We start from the raw sequence: 17,611 nt of genomic DNA, 5'->3' as shown, positions 1-17,611 counted from the left end.
CACCCACAAAACCCTAAATTCCCACTCTCTCTCTTCTCTCCCGTTATCTGCAGACCCACCACCGGTACAATGTGTTCACGTTTCCCATTTCGTGGTCAAACCTTCCACCAAGTGCTCCAGCAACAAGTATTGAATTTGACTTGCATCTGATTTCTCGTCATCAGAGACATGAGATCTAGTTCCATCCTACATGATTACTCAATAGTCTCAATAGTGCAACCCCACCCACACAACCCACCCACCACCATCGATTCTCTCTCTCCTTCACCCACCACCGTCTCCACCATCACCACCCTCACTAGAACCCTAACCCTAACCCCAACCTGTAACAACCCAAACCAGCAACAAACACCATTAAACCCACCACCCCCACCTGTAACAACCCAAACCAGACTAGAACCCTAACCCCAACCTGTAACAATCCAAACCAGATTAGAGCGATTTACCGTTGATGTCGCCGGAGAAGACGGAGGAGCAGATCGCCGGAGAAGACGGATGAGACGGTGATGTCGCCAGAGAAGACGGAGGAGACGGTGATGTTTCCGGAGAAGACGGAGGAGACGGTGATGTTGCCGGAGAAGACGGACGAGCAGATCGCCGGGATGGTGGTGGTGTGGGATGTGTCGGCAGGTGAGAGAGAGGGGAGAGGAGAGAGAGAGTGACGGTGTGGAACTGTGGATGGGAGGGATGGTTTTGTTTTTATATATATTTTTTATAGTAAACATCTTTTTATTATTACACAATGGTCCCTGAAGACATTTTCTTTTACACACAATGGTCCCTGATGAGATGAAATGACAACAATGCCCTCATGTGCAAGGCACATGATCAGATCTAACAAAAAAAATTAACTGAGTTTGCGTTAAAGGACATAACGTGCAAGATTTTGAAACATTAAGGACAAAACTCGTCAATTTTAAAGGTAAAGGACAGCGCCTGAAATTTGGGACAAACATAAAGGACAAAACTTGTAATTTACTCTTAATTAAAGAGGAAAAATTAATGATATGAGTTATAAATGAAATTGTATTTTACTAATATGACCTTTCTTCTTTTTCTTATCACATTAAATTTCTTATTAAATGAATCTTCCCATATATATATATATATATATATATATATATATATATATATATATATATATATATATATATATATATATATATATATATAGAGAGAGAGAGAGTAAGGTTCATGCGAGAACCACCTTTATTGCGAGAACCGCGAGAACCAATGTGAACACAACCTAAAATAGCTAAAAAAAACCTAAAAAAACCTAACCCCTACCCCCCCCCCCCAAAAAAAAAAAACCTAAACCCCCCCCAAAAAAAAAAAAAAAAGCCTTAACCCCCCCCAAGCTAAATGCTAAAAACTAAAACCCCCAAAAAACCTAAAAAAAAACCTACCCCCTCCCACCCCACCCCAACCCCCCCCCCCAAAAAAAAAAAAACCTAAACCCCCTCCCCCACCCCAAGCTAAAATGCTAAAAACTAAACCCCCAAAAAACCTAAAAAAATCTAAAAAAAAACTTTTTTAATATTTTTTATGTTTAAATCGCTACTTTTAGTAGCCAAAAAAGAAAAAAAAATTTTAAAAATTAAAAAAAAAAAATTTTGGCTACTAATTGTAGCAATTTTTTATAAAAAATATTAATTTTTTTTGTGTTTTTAGCTATTTTTATGCATTTTCAATTGTGTTCACATTGGTTCTCGCGGTTTCTCGCAATAAAGGATGGTTCCTAACGGATTTTTGTCCTATATATATATCTATAGGGATTGAGTGAAATGAGAACCAACTTGAGTTGTGAGAACCGTAGGAATCAATATTAGCCTTTGATCAAGAGGTGTTGAAGGGCTGAAATTTGTTTATGCCTTTTGACATGTGGGATAATACATTTTGAATAAAATAGTCTATCTGGTACAATAAAGGGCAATAACGTCATTTTTACTTCTATACTTTTTGACACTACATCTCTCTCTCTCTCTCTCTCTTTTGCTCACTTACTGGTGGTGAAGGTGGAGAGTAGGTGGTGGTGAGCGGTGGTTGAGGCTGCAAAGTTGGGGGTAGGTGGTGGTGAGCGATGGGTGGTTCAATATCAGCGTTTTGCCGCCATTTACACCATGTCTAATAGATTCTGGCTAGACGACAACGCGGCGGAAGCTCTATTTAACTTCTGATGTGGCAGATTTGGTCAGATTAGGGATCTGTTTAACTTCCATTTGAGAGATTCCAGCCAGATGAAAACGCGACGACTTGTTTAACTTCTGGTGCGACGAATATGGTAAGATCTAGGATTTGATTTTGGTGTTTTTCGGAATCTGAGGTGGTGGATGTAGTCGCCGCCATCTCCGCAGAAACCCTAATTTCTCGCCGTAAAGTAGCAGGGCATTATCTTCTTCAGTTCTTCTACACATAAACCCTAATTTCTCGCCTTCAAATCATCATTTTAAAGCAAATCGGTGATGCTTTACTGTATGTGTTAATTATTGTTCAGTTCGTGAAGGATTTGAATATTAGTTGTATATCTATTATCTATATTGTGCTATACAATTGCTCGATGATGCTTTACTGAATGTGTTTGTTGTTATGATGGGCATGTTTGGCTAAGCTTATTTTACCTAAAAAGGACTTTTTTGAAAATGACTTATTGACTTATAACTTTTTGAAAAGAAGTTTTTAAAAAAATGTTTGGATTAGCTTATGTGGTGGGAAAAGCCAATAAGTCAATAAGTTGTTTTTAAAAAAGCGTTTGGCTTAGCTTATTGATGTAAAATGACTAAAAGGGACATTCTTTCATAAGTCAATAATATAAGGAGTGCTAAATCATGAGTAATATGGTAATTTGATCTTTGAAAAGTTATAAGCTGATAAAAAAGTCACAAGCCCCTAACTTCTCAAAAATGACTTTTTGATGACTTTTTCTCCTTCTCAAAAAGTCATTTTGAAAAGGACTTTTAGGTTTGTCAAACACTAAAACTCCTTTTTAGCTTTTTGATTAACTCAGTAAGTCATAAGTTGGGTTGGAAAAGCTTAGCCAAACATGCCCGATATTGAACTATGAGCTATGAATATCTTGTGTTTTGTCTACCAATTTGTTCCTCATTTGTGTACTTGGATCTTCAGTGACGATGCTGGCTTCGGGAATATTATTATTGTGGATAACTTGCCAATTGTTCGTAGGGAAAGGTTCGAGAAGCTTGAAGGTGTAGTTCGTAAAATCTATAGCCAAATTGGAGTAATCAAGGAGAATGGACTTTTGGATGCCTGTAGATGAAGACACCGGTAAGACCCGAGGTTATTGCTTCATCGGGTACAACCAACCACTACACATTGATGATGTTTTGCATTGGTTTCACTAAAGAAGCGTGCTAATCAGGTGAAAAGGACCTGCTATGCACAATCTAGCCAAATCAAGCAAGTATGAAGCTTGTACGGTTTACATATGACAACAATGATGCAGTTTGTCATGGCTAATTTGATTATTTCATATCGTTATAGATCCGTAGGAAGATGAGGGAGATCATGGTGACACAAGCTCAAACTTGTGATCTAAAGCAGCTGGTTCAAAAGTTCATTCCTGAATCAATTGGTAGAGAAATTGAGAAAGCAACATCTAGCATCTACCCATTGCAGAACGTTTTCATCCGCAAAGCTTGACATCGGGAAATTGATGGAGGTAAAATGCTAAATTTTGTTTATCACGGGTTCTAGTCGTGGACAAAACTTCTTACAGAAAAGAAATGCAGGGTAAAGGATGGGCACATCATATCAGCATCAAGATGGCTCGATAACCCCACGCCCCAGGCATGCAAGAGCATCGTGCACCAGGTTTGGCCGCTTTGGCCGCTGAGCCACATTCATGAAACCAGGGTATTCACCATATTAACAAATTATTGTCCACAATAACTAATCTTTGTTTCATTTTCTTTTTTACAAGGAAATGTTTTATTCTTCAAGGTCCTTAAGCAAGATGCTTATTTGGTCATATTCAAGATGCTGATTAAGAGTGTCATGTGTCCTCTCACACATAGCGTAGGACAACCGTTCACAAAATAAATAGAAAAACAATTTTATTTATCAATATTCTGATTACAAAACATAAAGAAGAACTTGAACTAAACTGAAAGGAAATACAATACAAGAAATGTAAATGTAAATTAAACTAAGTAGAGGTTACAAAAAGAACGAAGAAAGAAAACATAAAACAACGGCGACTGAGGCACGTGATGATCACACTTCCCTTAAAACAGATTTCGGGCCACCCAGGTGAACCCGTCTGTTTCCCAGGGTACAACAGCCTAAGCAGATTGTACTGCCGGGATTAGCCTAGCACCTGAAAGGATACCTGAATCAAGAGTGCGCGGAGATGCAAAGTTAGGAAATTCGTTTGATGTGTGTGTTGTATGAACCATACGATTTCAGTACTGTTTATCTAAAACAAAGCACAAAGCTTTGTATATATACTGGTTAGAATTCGAAATCATAACTGTATATTGAATGCACCATTCAGTTCTAGAATTCAATAGCACAATGAATTTTGAAACTTATAAAAACAAATTTTAGAATTCAATGGCACAAAGAATTCTGTAACTTATCATTTGACTCGTGGAATTTGAACAGTCTCTAGCTGACAAAACCAGGCCAAGACGCATCTAAAAATACTAAAGATGTCTCCAAGCGGCTCGCGGCGATGCGAGCGTGCGAAGTGCAAAGTTCGCCACATTGCGCCTACCGCCCTCGTTTCTGGCTACCACTGGGTGTGAGTTGTCATACAAGAATAAATTCGTGTAGAGAATTCTAATTATAAATCCACAAAAGATTTATCTCTCCACCTATGTGGGACAAGCTCAATTTCCCACATGTTTATGATTCCAACATACAAACTTAAAGCACAAGATCTCTCATTCATCTTGGCTTAATTATTAAATAATCGTTATATTAACTCATAATATAATATTATTTATAAAATTTCCAACACATAGTACCACATATCCTATCGGAAACTAGTCTTTTAAACTCGCATGTTAGTTTTTTCCACCACCAATTGTGGCAGACTTGAATATTTTTTTTTTACTAAATATTTCATTCCAATGAACAGGGCAAATTACATAAGAATAGCAGGTAAACGAGCAACAAACTGCACCGCCATCCCCTTCTGAATAGAGCATACAATATTTAGCACCCCAAAAAAATGGTGCCATTATTTCCTTATCTTAATGTGATCAAGCAAAACGGATCTCAGAAAAAGAAATGGGACCTAATTCAGATAACTCGATCTAACCAAGCATATGGACACCTTTGATGGAGAATGCTAGTCAGATCATCACCCCACTTTTGGCGGATTTGCCTTTTTTTGTGCGTATTTCATCGATCTTGTGTATATTGTGAGACGTGTTTGCATCGATATCATTGATTTATTAGAGTTAGTTGGAGTGTCTGTTGATTGTTTTCCTGTGTGTGGTCCATATATAGTGATTAAAGCATATTTTATTGTGGTTTCTTTTCTAAAGGGGTCCTTGATGTTCTAGCAACATTGTGATTAAAGCAACATTGACCTGCATTACATCATTACTTGTTCCATAGCGTATGTGTTGATATCATGCAATACTGGATAATATTCAGAAAGTATACCAACAGTAGAAGTAAACAGAAATAGACAATCCTTTAAGGTCTTTTGTATAGTCCTGTTCATGAACAACAGTAAGTTGACTTTCTATGGCATCGAATATTCATCATACAATGGCATCGAATATTCATCAGTTTTAATTCGCTGCACATGTGTTCCAATATTATACTTGGTTGTGTATAATGAATAATGATTATGAAGATGATTGCATTTTTGAAAGTTTTTTCTTTTTTCTTTTTTGTTTTTTTTTTATTATGAGTATTATGGTATTGTTTTAGAAGAGGTACCAAGCTCAACTCCCACTAGGAAACGTATCTCCTTCACCATAAATGTCAGAGTTGGATGCATACCCGAGTCACTAAGCCACCAGTTCCGAGTAAAACTCGCCCGCCCGAAGGCTCACCGCGGTAAAACCCGGTTCGGCTCCGTTGCAAACTGACGACCTCCAGAGAGGCCTAATTCTAAACTTCATCGTCACCACCAATGTCCTTCAAAGTAATGCTAGTTAGAGTTAAACTTGGGACCTCAAGAAGAGAAACTAAATAACTAGATTCAAGACATTTTATACATGATTAATTAACATAATAATGAAATTTATATTGGCAACAGATTCTTGCTATAGAATGTTGGGATTGATACCACTTATCCATTTAAAAGAATTCATGCCTCTTTGTAAGGCATATAATTCTAAGTTGTAAGGATATTGTATGGTGAAACTTTTTTTTGTCTGCTAGTGTTATTTAAAACGTTTGATATCATAGTAATTCCATTATTCATTATTATATATATAGAGTTAAATATCATTTTAGTTTATGTGGTTTGAGCTATTTTACAAGTTTAATATAAATATTTTATTTTTTATATGTGGTTCCAAAAAGATTTCACCGTTGCCATTTAGGTCACTGGGTTAACTTCATCTATTTTTTCTGATAACGAGAAGGGCAAGTCAGTCATTTTAAACATAATTATGTTAATTAGAAGGGCAATTCGGCAATATAAAATGACCGAATTGCCCCTCTTGTTAACAGAATAAATGGATGAAGTTAATCCAGTGGACTAAAATAGCAGTGGTGAAACCTTTTTAGACCCACAGACGAAAAATGAAACCTTCGCACTAAACTGGTAAAATAGCCCAAATCACAAGGAATAAAATGGCATTTAACTCATACATACATATATATATACATATATAGGGTTGAGTTCATTTCAGAACTCTAAATAACTACAGAACTTTCAAAACTTCTAATAAACAATCATTTTATATATAAGTTTTTGTGTTTAAGATCTTTTTATCATCTATTATATGTATTCTTTGATTACATACATGTTAAAAGTAGTTTACATATGTTTAATTGCCAAAATTATATATATATATGTGTCATAACTAATTACATATATGTTAAAAAACTAGTTTACATATGTGTAATTATAAAATTACATATAAAAAATGATAAAATTACTCTTAACATGTATGTAATGGTAAAATACACACAATAAATAATAAAATTATCCTAAACATAAAAATATATAAATAAAGAGATTGTTTATTAGGAGTTCTGTAAATATTTATGGTTCTGAAATGATCCTGGCCCTATATATATATATATATATATATATAGGGAGAAGATCATGCGAGAACCACCTCTTATTACGAGAACCGCGAGAACCAATGTGAACACAACCAAAAATGCCTAAAAATAGCTAAAAATCACACAAAAATTTTTTTTTAAATATTTTTTATATAAAAATCGCTAATTTTCGAAGCCAAAAAAAATTAATTTTAAAAAAAAAAAAATTTTTTTTTGCCACTAAAAGTAGCGATTTGAGCATAAAAAATATTAAAAAAAATTTAGATTTTTTTTCGATTTTTTTAGAATTTTTTTAGATTTTTTAGGTTTTTTGGGGGTTTAGTTTTTAGCATTTTAGCTTGGGGGTGGGGGGGGTGGGGGGGTTTAGGTTTTCGGGGGGTAGGGGAGGGGGGTTTAGGTTTTGTGGTGTGTGTGTGGGGTGGGGGGGGGTTAGGTCTTTTTTAGGTTTTTTGGGGGTTTTAGTTTTTAGCATTTAGCTTGGGGGAGGGGGGGGTTAGGTTTTGGGGGGGGGGGGTTAGTTTTTTTTAGGTTTTTTTAGCTATTTTAGGTTGTGTTCACATTGGTTCTCGCGGTTCTCACAATAAGGGTGGTTCTCGCATGAGCCCCTCCCTATATATATATATAGGGGATGGATCATGAGAAAACTAGTTTAAATGAGAACCAAAAAACTAACTAAAAAAAGCCTAAAAAACATACCAATTTTTTTTTTAATTTTATAAAAAAATCGCAGGTTTTTATGCATGGAAAAAAATTTTCAGAAAAAAAATAAAAAAAGAATTTTTTGTTGTAGTGCACATGTGCATTATTACGGATATAGTGCACATGTGTAATACACATATAATGCACATGTGCAGTACAACAAAAAAAAATTTTTTTTGAAATTTTTTTATATATAAAAACTTGCGATTTTTTTTATAAAATGGGTATGTTTTTTAGCTTTGTTTAGGTTTTTTTAGTTAGTTTTCTAGTTTTCTCAATTATATGTAGTTTTCTCATGATCTTCTCCCTGTATATATACTAGTGCGAAACCCGCGCGTTGCCGCGGAGTCGACAATATATGGCATCACTATCATACAGGTATAGTTTTATTGTTTTATCCGTGAGAGGAGGGCTACCCGCGTATGCATCACTATCACACAAACACCACACCCAAGTGAATGGTCGAGAATGGGGCAGGCGGGGTTGCCCTCACGCTCGTAATTGAACAAATTTGATGGAGGGTGAGTGTGATCACTCCATTACATATTGGCAGTGAGAGGGGCACCCGTCATGTCTTGGTGGCACTTGCGCCTACATGGCATGCCTTTCACTATCACCCTCACACTACATAACACATGGTCTAACTGGTTAGCCAACAAAAGGGGCCAATGCACCACATGATACTATTCAAGTGGTCTCTATCAAGAACAGGTTACTTAACTGTCACGACCCCCGACCCTACCCTGGACGGAATCGGGTGCCGTGAGCAGTCCCGTGGTACCGGTGATTATTTCTGAAAAACATTGCAGCGGAATTTTCATCAGGACCGTGAGTTAGGAAAAAAAATATCAGAGTTTTAGAAAACACCGGATTTGATTTAAACAGATTGGGATAAATCCCTATTTTAAAATGGTAGCTTTAAATAAAGATAAGTTTTATTTTATAAAACAATATTTCTTTAATAAGCCATTTCTTGATGCCTTTCAGTGCCGTATCCAGCCTTTATTCCAATCTATGGTAATTACCTGAAACATGTTGGAAAAAGGTTTTGTCAGCGGGAATGCTGAGTGAATTCATTCCATTTTTTTTTATACAAATACATTGTTATACCTTACAGTATTAAGGTTTTATATTTATTTGCATTTACCTTACTCAATCAGTATTTTGTCACATAATAGTAATTCCAATGTAACAGCAATAATATCACTCATTGGTTTACTTTCATCCAATAGTGAATTAATCAAATAACTATACTTTACTGTTATTCAATTTATCTATCATTAGGCAATTCCTATGACTGGGTCATATCACTGTTGATCATTCTTTCAACTAGTGACTCTGACCATATCACTTGTTCATAACACTGTTGATCATTCTTTCAACTAAGGTCTTTGGTCATATCGCTGTTGATCATTCTTTCAACTAGCGATTCTATTCATGGCACTGTTGATCATTCTTTCAACTAGTGATTCTAATTATAACACTGTTGATCATTCTTTCAACTAGTGTTCCTGGACATTTTCACTGTTGATCATTCTTTCAACTAGTGATTCTAATTATAACACTGTTGATCATTCTTTCAACTAGTGTCTTTGGACATATCACTGCTGATCATTCTTTCAGCTAGTGACTTTGGACATAATGATGTCTTATTACTTTGTCAAACATATTATCTCTAGCACCAAGTCATGCAATCTAGAATAATGACATTTCATGGCAATTATTATAACTTACCAAAATATATTAATTCACTAATTGTAATATCAGGGTATAGTAACCTGACTAAAATTATTATACTTGACTATTTTATTATGGTATGCACCATTTAGATTTATACCTAATAATTTAATGTTAAGAATAATATTAGTTATAATTGTGATCATACTAACTTTCTGGGTAATAGTAACGAGAATCAAATAATGTATAATACCTCCCATACCAGTAAAATATAATAACTTAATCACTGTAAGTATAACTGGTAACCATTTAGGATTTTAGAAAGCATTTTGTAATATAATTGTTTCACAAAAAGTGATAAAACTGTGATAAAAGAGTATAGACTCACAAACGGTGAGAAAAGAGAAATGAACTCACATTGCAGATTTCTACCGGCAAGGTTTAGTCTACAGATAAGCCTTGATATATTGCTGATTCAATTTGGGCAGAGTCTAGTCTACTGATTAGCCTAATTCACACAAACGGGGTTGTAACTAATACAGCAATTACGACAATTCACGAGATTAAACCTTCACAACAATTAATCAGTGCAATACTCGATAATTCAATCGGATTCACAACGAATAACAGAGCATAGTCCGAATTCGAACAACACTCTAATATTCAAGTCGAAATCATGACGAATAATCAAAGTACAAGCTCGATTGAGCAGCACCTGGACTATCGTTGGATAGTTATAATCGATCGGACGTTGAATCGTAATAGCGATCAAGTTATACCCTGATTGTGGCAGCACTTCGTGAATCGTGTGTGTTTTTGTAGTAAATAGTGTATAACTTCGTCTACGAAGTGAATTTCTTCGTCGAATTAACACCAAAATGCAAGTGCCAGACCCTTCTATTTATACCCAAAATTTGACCCTGTCGCGTAGCGCGAGGGGTATCACTATAGGCGTCGCGCTACGCGAGTGGTAACTTATATTACGCGAAATTTGTCCCTGTAGCGTAGCGCGAGGGGTACCCCCTATGGGCGTCGCGCTACGCGAGTGGTCACCTATTTTCTATAGGTAGCTTCGTGTCTAAGTAGCTTAGCTGAGTTGATAAAATTGTGAAATTCAAAACGGCCAGCAAGTTATTTAGATAATCGTAACTAGGGTTTTGCCCCCCTGAGTTTTAGGGGCCCTGATCCTGATTCTGATTGTTCTGGAAATTTTAGGGTTTGCGTAGAATCACTTGGGTGTCTCAATTAGGGTTTTCTTAATAGCTAATTACCATTATGGATTTTAGTGACAGTTGTTACATCCTCCCCACCTTAAGAAAAATCTCGTCCTCGAGATTTGGGTTATGATATTTCTGTTAGATTTATGTCATAATTTAGTCAATGAAACTAGATTCTTAAGGTAAATGACACAGAGTCAAATTTTGTGAATACTAGTTGTATCAGTAGGGTTTTAAAAAAAATTCAACTGAAATAGTTCAAGAAATCGATGACAACTGAATGAGATGAAATGATATAGTTTTGAATGGGACTAGGTTCAAGTCAACAGATATGTGATCAAATAGATATCTGTTTTACAGTTAGTGAATGACTTTTTAGAATAAAATTCATGGTCAAAAGAAAACTTACTTTGATTGTTAACTGGGGAAGACTCAGAATCAATAAGGTCAGAATGAAATAATAGCACGAAGATCATTGTTAATTATCGAATCATATCAGGAGAAAAATCAGTGTGTTGACATTGCAAGGATACACTGGAATGTAATAAAGTTTAGTGTATCATTGTCTTAATACACAATTGTATCAAGACTATTTTCAAATGATGAGTCAAACGAAAGATATACGTGGTTTTGAATGATTCGTATGTTTATGATAAGCTACGACTTCGCAAGGTGTCGTAATGCTTGGAATGATTTCAATAATTACGGTGCTCGAACAATTTCACCATATAATCAACTGAAAGTTTAAATGAAGAAAACTTGGATATTCAAAAATAGGAGTTTCAATTTATAATGAAAAAGACCAATTGAATTACTCTAAAATTTTTGATAAATAATGAAAGAAACGTTAAGAAGTACACCGGAATATGATACGAATTTTGTGTAGTTTTATCTTAACACATAGTTGTATTAAGATTGGTTAAGAATATGAACCAAAAATTAAAATTCGTATATTAGGAGTGAAATTGAAAATAGTTCAAGCTATAAATTTATTATGACGCCACAAGGTGTCATAGTGGTGGTGAATGAAACGAGTTTCACCATGATGTAAATCAAATGAAGTAAATCCGAATGTTTCAAAATGGGTAGGATTTTTTTGGATTGAAATTGAAATGATCAAAGATGATAAAGTAATAAAGATTGCGAAGCGCTCGATAGATACACAGAAATATGAAATGAATTTGTGTATCATTATCTTAGCACACGATTGTGTTAAGATTGTTTTGATAGAATAAATCAAAGTGATTCAACATGAATGAATAATTAAACCCGTATGTAAGAGGTGCAACGAGATTAGCACAAGCTTCAAATTTGTGAAAACGTCACCACAAGGTGATCGTGACCAAATAAATGATTCAACGAAAGTGAAAACCAAACAAGTTTGGTATGGATCTGAAATAGAGGAAATATTTGACGGAATGTATTTATTTGTGAACTTTTATTTGTACTAGGGTCAAATAATAACTTAACTTAGATATATATCAGTGACTATGTCTGGAATCATCTCTACTTCCTGTGTAGTAAGTGCGTATGCTCGCGCGTTCGTCTTAGCTCCGTCTGTTGTTCTAGCCTTGGTGTTAGATGTTTTGGTTAGTTTCGGGCAATATGGTTTGATATGTCCGGTTTCCCCGCAATTGTAACAGATGTTAGTTTTCCTTCTGCATTCTTCCTCTGTGTGCCCGGTCATCTTGCAGAAGTCACAGTAGGGTGTGTTCCTAAAATGACATCGTCCTGAATGCGTTTTGTTACTGTTTCTGCAGATAGGTTGCTCCAATGACGGTTCAGTTTCTTTCTTCTTGAATTCTTGGAAAATTTTCTGGACTAATTCTTTCTTCTTGTTTTCTTCTCTTGTGCGGATTAGTCCATCTGTCAGCATGTTAGCGAGTTCAACTGCTTCCTCAATAGTCTGTGGTCTAACGGCCTTAACTATGTCTCGGATTTCGCTAACTAATCCCCAAATATAACGAGAAATTAGTACAGGTTCTGGCGAAGCCAGAGTTGGTACCATTCTTGCATATTCGAAAAATGTTGTCGTATATTCACGACAATTCACATCTATCATTTTATGATTTAGGAACTTGTTAGTTATTCGTTCCTTTTCATAAGGAGGACAAAATTTTCTTTCTACTATTTCCTTGAATTTGTCCCAGTTCATGGTATAAGCCATGTCACTTCCTTTTGCCTGAAGAATTGTATTCCACCATTCTAAGGCTTCTTCCTTAAAGAGATTAGATGCATACATCACCTTATCTTCTTTAGCACATTTGCTGATCGTAAGAACAGCCTCTGTCTTTTCCAACCATCGCAGAGCAGCCGTGGCACCTTCACTGCCCGCGAACTCAGTTGGTTTACAAGCTAGAAATGCTTTGTAGGTACACCCGAGAGTCATCGCCTTCTTCCTCTTGGGAATTGGGGTTTTGGTAATATCATTATTATCACTATTGACACTATGGTTAAAACTATCGTCACGGGTATGCTTACTACTCATAGCTTTGGTAGTTTCTATGGGATTTTTAACAGCTTTAATTATTAAAGGTAAAGCATTAGCTATTCCTTGAGCTATTAGATTTTCTATAGCATTTTTATCCAAAGGATTTTCATTATTAGCATGAACTTCTGGATTATGTGATACTTCATTAGACATCTGGATTGCAAATATTTTCACTTATTAATATCTCAGAATAATTAAAACAAAATAATACCTCCAGGATATTATATGTACCTATTGACATATATATATTCATGTACAACACATAAGTTAATTTGTATTAGTTTCCTAACTTTATTGTTTAGGTATTAAAGAACACCTAATTAGCTTAAACAAGTGGCTTGACTTATACGAATGCATCTTTTCTTATTCAACTTTTGAATGTTATCAGATGTGCTACCAGTTAATAGCAATCTCCTAACTCTTTTATTTAAGTTTAAATATTATTATCACAACACTTATAGGCTCAAAGTAGTGGCTTAGCTCTGATACCACCTTCTGTCACGACCCCCGACCCTACCCTGGACGGAATCGGGTGCCGTGAGCAGTCCCGTGGTACCGGTGATTATTTCTGAAAAACATTGCAGCGGAATTTTCATCAGGACCGTGAGTTAGGAAAAAAAATATCAGAGTTTTAGAAAACACCGGATTTGATTTAAACAGATTGGGATAAATCCCTATTTTAAAATGGTAGCTTTAAATAAAGATAAGTTTTATTTTATAAAACAATATTTCTTTAATAAGCCATTTCTTGATGCCTTTCAGTGCCGTATCCAGCCTTTATTCCAATCTATGGTAATTACCTGAAACATGTTGGAAAAAGGTTTTGTCAGCGGGAATGCTGAGTGAATTCATTCCATTTTTTTTTATACAAATACATTGTTATACCTTACAGTATTAAGGTTTTATATTTATTTGCATTTACCTTACTCAATCAGTATTTTGTCACATAATAGTAATTCCAATGTAACAGCAATAATATCACTCATTGGTTTACTTTCATCCAATAGTGAATTAATCAAATAACTATACTTTACTGTTATTCAATTTATCTATCATTAGGCAATTCCTATGACTGGGTCATATCACTGTTGATCATTCTTTCAACTAGTGACTCTGACCATATCACTTGTTCATAACACTGTTGATCATTCTTTCAACTAAGGTCTTTGGTCATATCGCTGTTGATCATTCTTTCAACTAGCGATTCTATTCATGGCACTGTTGATCATTCTTTCAACTAGTGATTCTAATTATAACACTGTTGATCATTCTTTCAACTAGTGTTCCTGGACATTTTCACTGTTGATCATTCTTTCAACTAGTGATTCTAATTATAACACTGTTGATCATTCTTTCAACTAGTGTCTTTGGACATATCACTGCTGATCATTCTTTCAGCTAGTGACTTTGGACATAATGATGTCTTATTACTTTGTCAAACATATTATCTCTAGCACCAAGTCATGCAATCTAGAATAATGACATTTCATGGCAATTATTATAACTTACCAAAATATATTAATTCACTAATTGTAATATCAGGGTATAGTAACCTGACTAAAATTATTATACTTGACTATTTTATTATGGTATGCACCATTTAGATTTATACCTAATAATTTAATGTTAAGAATAATATTAGTTATAATTGTGATCATACTAACTTTCTGGGTAATAGTAACGAGAATCAAATAATGTATAATACCTCCCATACCAGTAAAATATAATAACTTAATCACTGTAAGTATAACTGGTAACCATTTAGGATTTTAGAAAGCATTTTGTAATATAATTGTTTCACAAAAAGTGATAAAACTGTGATAAAAGAGTATAGACTCACAAACGGTGAGAAAAGAGAAATGAACTCACATTGCAGATTTCTACCGGCAAGGTTTAGTCTACAGATAAGCCTTGATATATTGCTGATTCAATTTGGGCAGAGTCTAGTCTACTGATTAGCCTAATTCACACAAACGGGGTTGTAACTAATACAGCAATTACGACAATTCACGAGATTAAACCTTCACAACAATTAATCAGTGCAATACTCGATAATTCAATCGGATTCACAACGAATAACAGAGCATAGTCCGAATTCGAACAACACTCTAATATTCAAGTCGAAATCATGACGAATAATCAAAGTACAAGCTCGATTGAGCAGCACCTGGACTATCGTTGGATAGTTATAATCGATCGGACGTTGAATCGTAATAGCGATCAAGTTATACCCTGATTGTGGCAGCACTTCGTGAATCGTGTGTGTTTTTGTAGTAAATAGTGTATAACTTCGTCTACGAAGTGAATTTCTTCGTCGAATTAACACCAAAATGCAAGTGCCAGACCCTTCTATTTATACCCAAAATTTGACCCTGTCGCGTAGCGCGAGGGGTATCACTATAGGCGTCGCGCTACGCGAGTGGTAACTTATATTACGCGAAATTTGTCCCTGTAGCGTAGCGCGAGGGGTACCCCCTATGGGCGTCGCGCTACGCGAGTGGTCACCTATTTTCTATAGGTAGCTTCGTGTCTAAGTAGCTTAGCTGAGTTGATAAAATTGTGAAATTCAAAACGGCCAGCAAGTTATTTAGATAATCGTAACTAGGGTTTTGCCCCCCTGAGTTTTAGGGGCCCTGATCCTGATTCTGATTGTTCTGGAAATTTTAGGGTTTGCGTAGAATCACTTGGGTGTCTCAATTAGGGTTTTCTTAATAGCTAATTACCATTATGGATTTTAGTGACAGTTGTTACATTAACCTAGTGCTTTTAGATCATATACTTGATGGTTCTTAACGTACATTCAAGAGTATATCAGATAGAAACCAAAGTGTTTTCTCTCTTCAAATTTATCGTTTAAGTTGTTTATGTATCTGTGCTACACTTGCATTATAACATTAGTTCTCTAGTCTAGTTTCTTCTCTTATAAGATTATAACATGATATTCTTATGGTACTTCTAAAATTTATTGCATTCTCATACAATTATCATAAATTCCAAATACATTACAACTCCTAGCAGCACCACAAAAGAATAAAAGAAAGGCTATTTAAACATCTAATGGAACACAAGGATGAAGCAGCAGCAGAGCATTTTATCTCAGAGAAAAGTGTACCTCCTCCAATGTCTTTCCCTTTGTTTTTGTTTCTGGCACCAAAATGAACACACACGCGACCGTAGCAGCACACAGTAGCATATACAAAGTGAAGGTTCCTGTCAAAATGAAGACACCCATAACATACCAATTACATATAGTCAAGAATTTTATTTATCAGGGGTGTTCATAAACAATCGAAACCGACCAAACTATCCAAACCACAAGTCCAACTGGTTTGAGATTCATACGGCCGATCCACGATTTACAGTTTGGACAACCAAGTTTACGATTGGCTGATGGGCTGGAACTGAAAACCAACCACGTAAACCGAATCAGCTGCTTAACCTTTATATTTTTTGTTTATTTTAAAACATGCAATTATAATTATGTATATATGTAACGTATTTACAAACTATCCTTATCATTTTGAACATCTTAATACAAACTCACAATTATGAAGAAAAATAAGAAAGAAGTCGGTCCAAATCGCCAAACCTAACCGTTTTGACAGATACGGCCAACCCAACCAACCTGGCTAAAATAAGAATTAATTACACTTCCATTTATCATTTTCTAAGAAACAATATAGTACGATATGATAAGTAAATTGAAATTGGTTGCCAAAATAAGAACTAATATAAGCATTAATGCATATTACCTTATCTTTCATGTTGCATTGTCCCAGTTATGGTAAAACTTCTCTATTTTCCACAGTCATGGTACTTCAATTGTTAATAGGATGAGGTCAAGATCAAATTAAATGTGTTTAGATTTTAAAAAGTAATATTATTGGTTCCTTTGGTTATGTTCATATTCTTTTAAATTTAGCATTACATGTCTTGCACTTGGTTAGTAGTTTGAGTTTTAAAGCTAAAAGAATGATACACATACACATGAGACAGAGTTGAGTCAAGGTTCATAAAGTGTCAAATTCTTTGAAAGAACACAAAAGATTGTACTTATTTCATGAGACTACTGTACTAAAAATATTTTGTATATTTTATGGAATATGAGTTAACTCAACAAAAGTTACCAAGAAAAGTTCTAAATTTAAGTATTATGTTGCTACATCTAATCTGGTTGGTCGGGTCTTCTTGTTGGGCTGAACCGTATCTAGCATTCCCAGGTCGGTCAGCTCAACCTTTTTGAGGCCTAAATCGAAATGAAAATTTGGGGCCTTTTTCCGTATTTCAGTGATATAAACTCTTCTCGTTCATT

At 35.2% G+C, this 17,611-nt stretch overlaps 1 protein-coding gene across 1 annotated transcript; it reads left to right on the top strand.

The window, feature by feature from the left end:
• The first annotated feature begins 506 nt into the window (after positions 1–506).
• Positions 507–3,657, top strand: LOC110866606 (40S ribosomal protein S1-like). Its single transcript, XM_022115750.1, has 4 exons — positions 507–630; positions 2,337–2,400; positions 3,124–3,235; positions 3,499–3,657. The coding sequence occupies exons 1-4, from the start codon at positions 507–509 to the stop codon at positions 3,655–3,657; spliced, it is 459 nt and encodes a 152-aa protein (XP_021971442.1).
• The last annotated feature ends 13,954 nt before the right edge of the window (positions 3,658–17,611 follow it).

The sequence above is a fragment of the Helianthus annuus genome, chromosome 7, assembly GCF_002127325.2.
Source record: "Helianthus annuus cultivar XRQ/B chromosome 7, HanXRQr2.0-SUNRISE, whole genome shotgun sequence".
NCBI classification, from domain to species: domain Eukaryota; kingdom Viridiplantae; phylum Streptophyta; class Magnoliopsida; order Asterales; family Asteraceae; genus Helianthus; species Helianthus annuus.
Note: the sequence above shows the minus strand (reverse complement) of the source record. Positions and strands in the feature narration are given on the sequence as shown.

Coding starts and splice junctions, on each gene's coding strand:
- LOC110866606 (XM_022115750.1), top strand. CDS start 507: ATGTCGCCAGAGAAGACGGAGGAGACGGTGATGTTTCCGGAGAAGACG. Junction 631..2,336: donor GGTGTGGGATGTGTCGGCAG/GTGAGAGAGAGG, acceptor TGGTGGATGTAG/TCGCCGCCATCTCCGCAGAA. Junction 3,236..3,498: donor AAATCTATAGCCAAATTGGA/GTAATCAAGGAG, acceptor ATATCGTTATAG/ATCCGTAGGAAGATGAGGGA.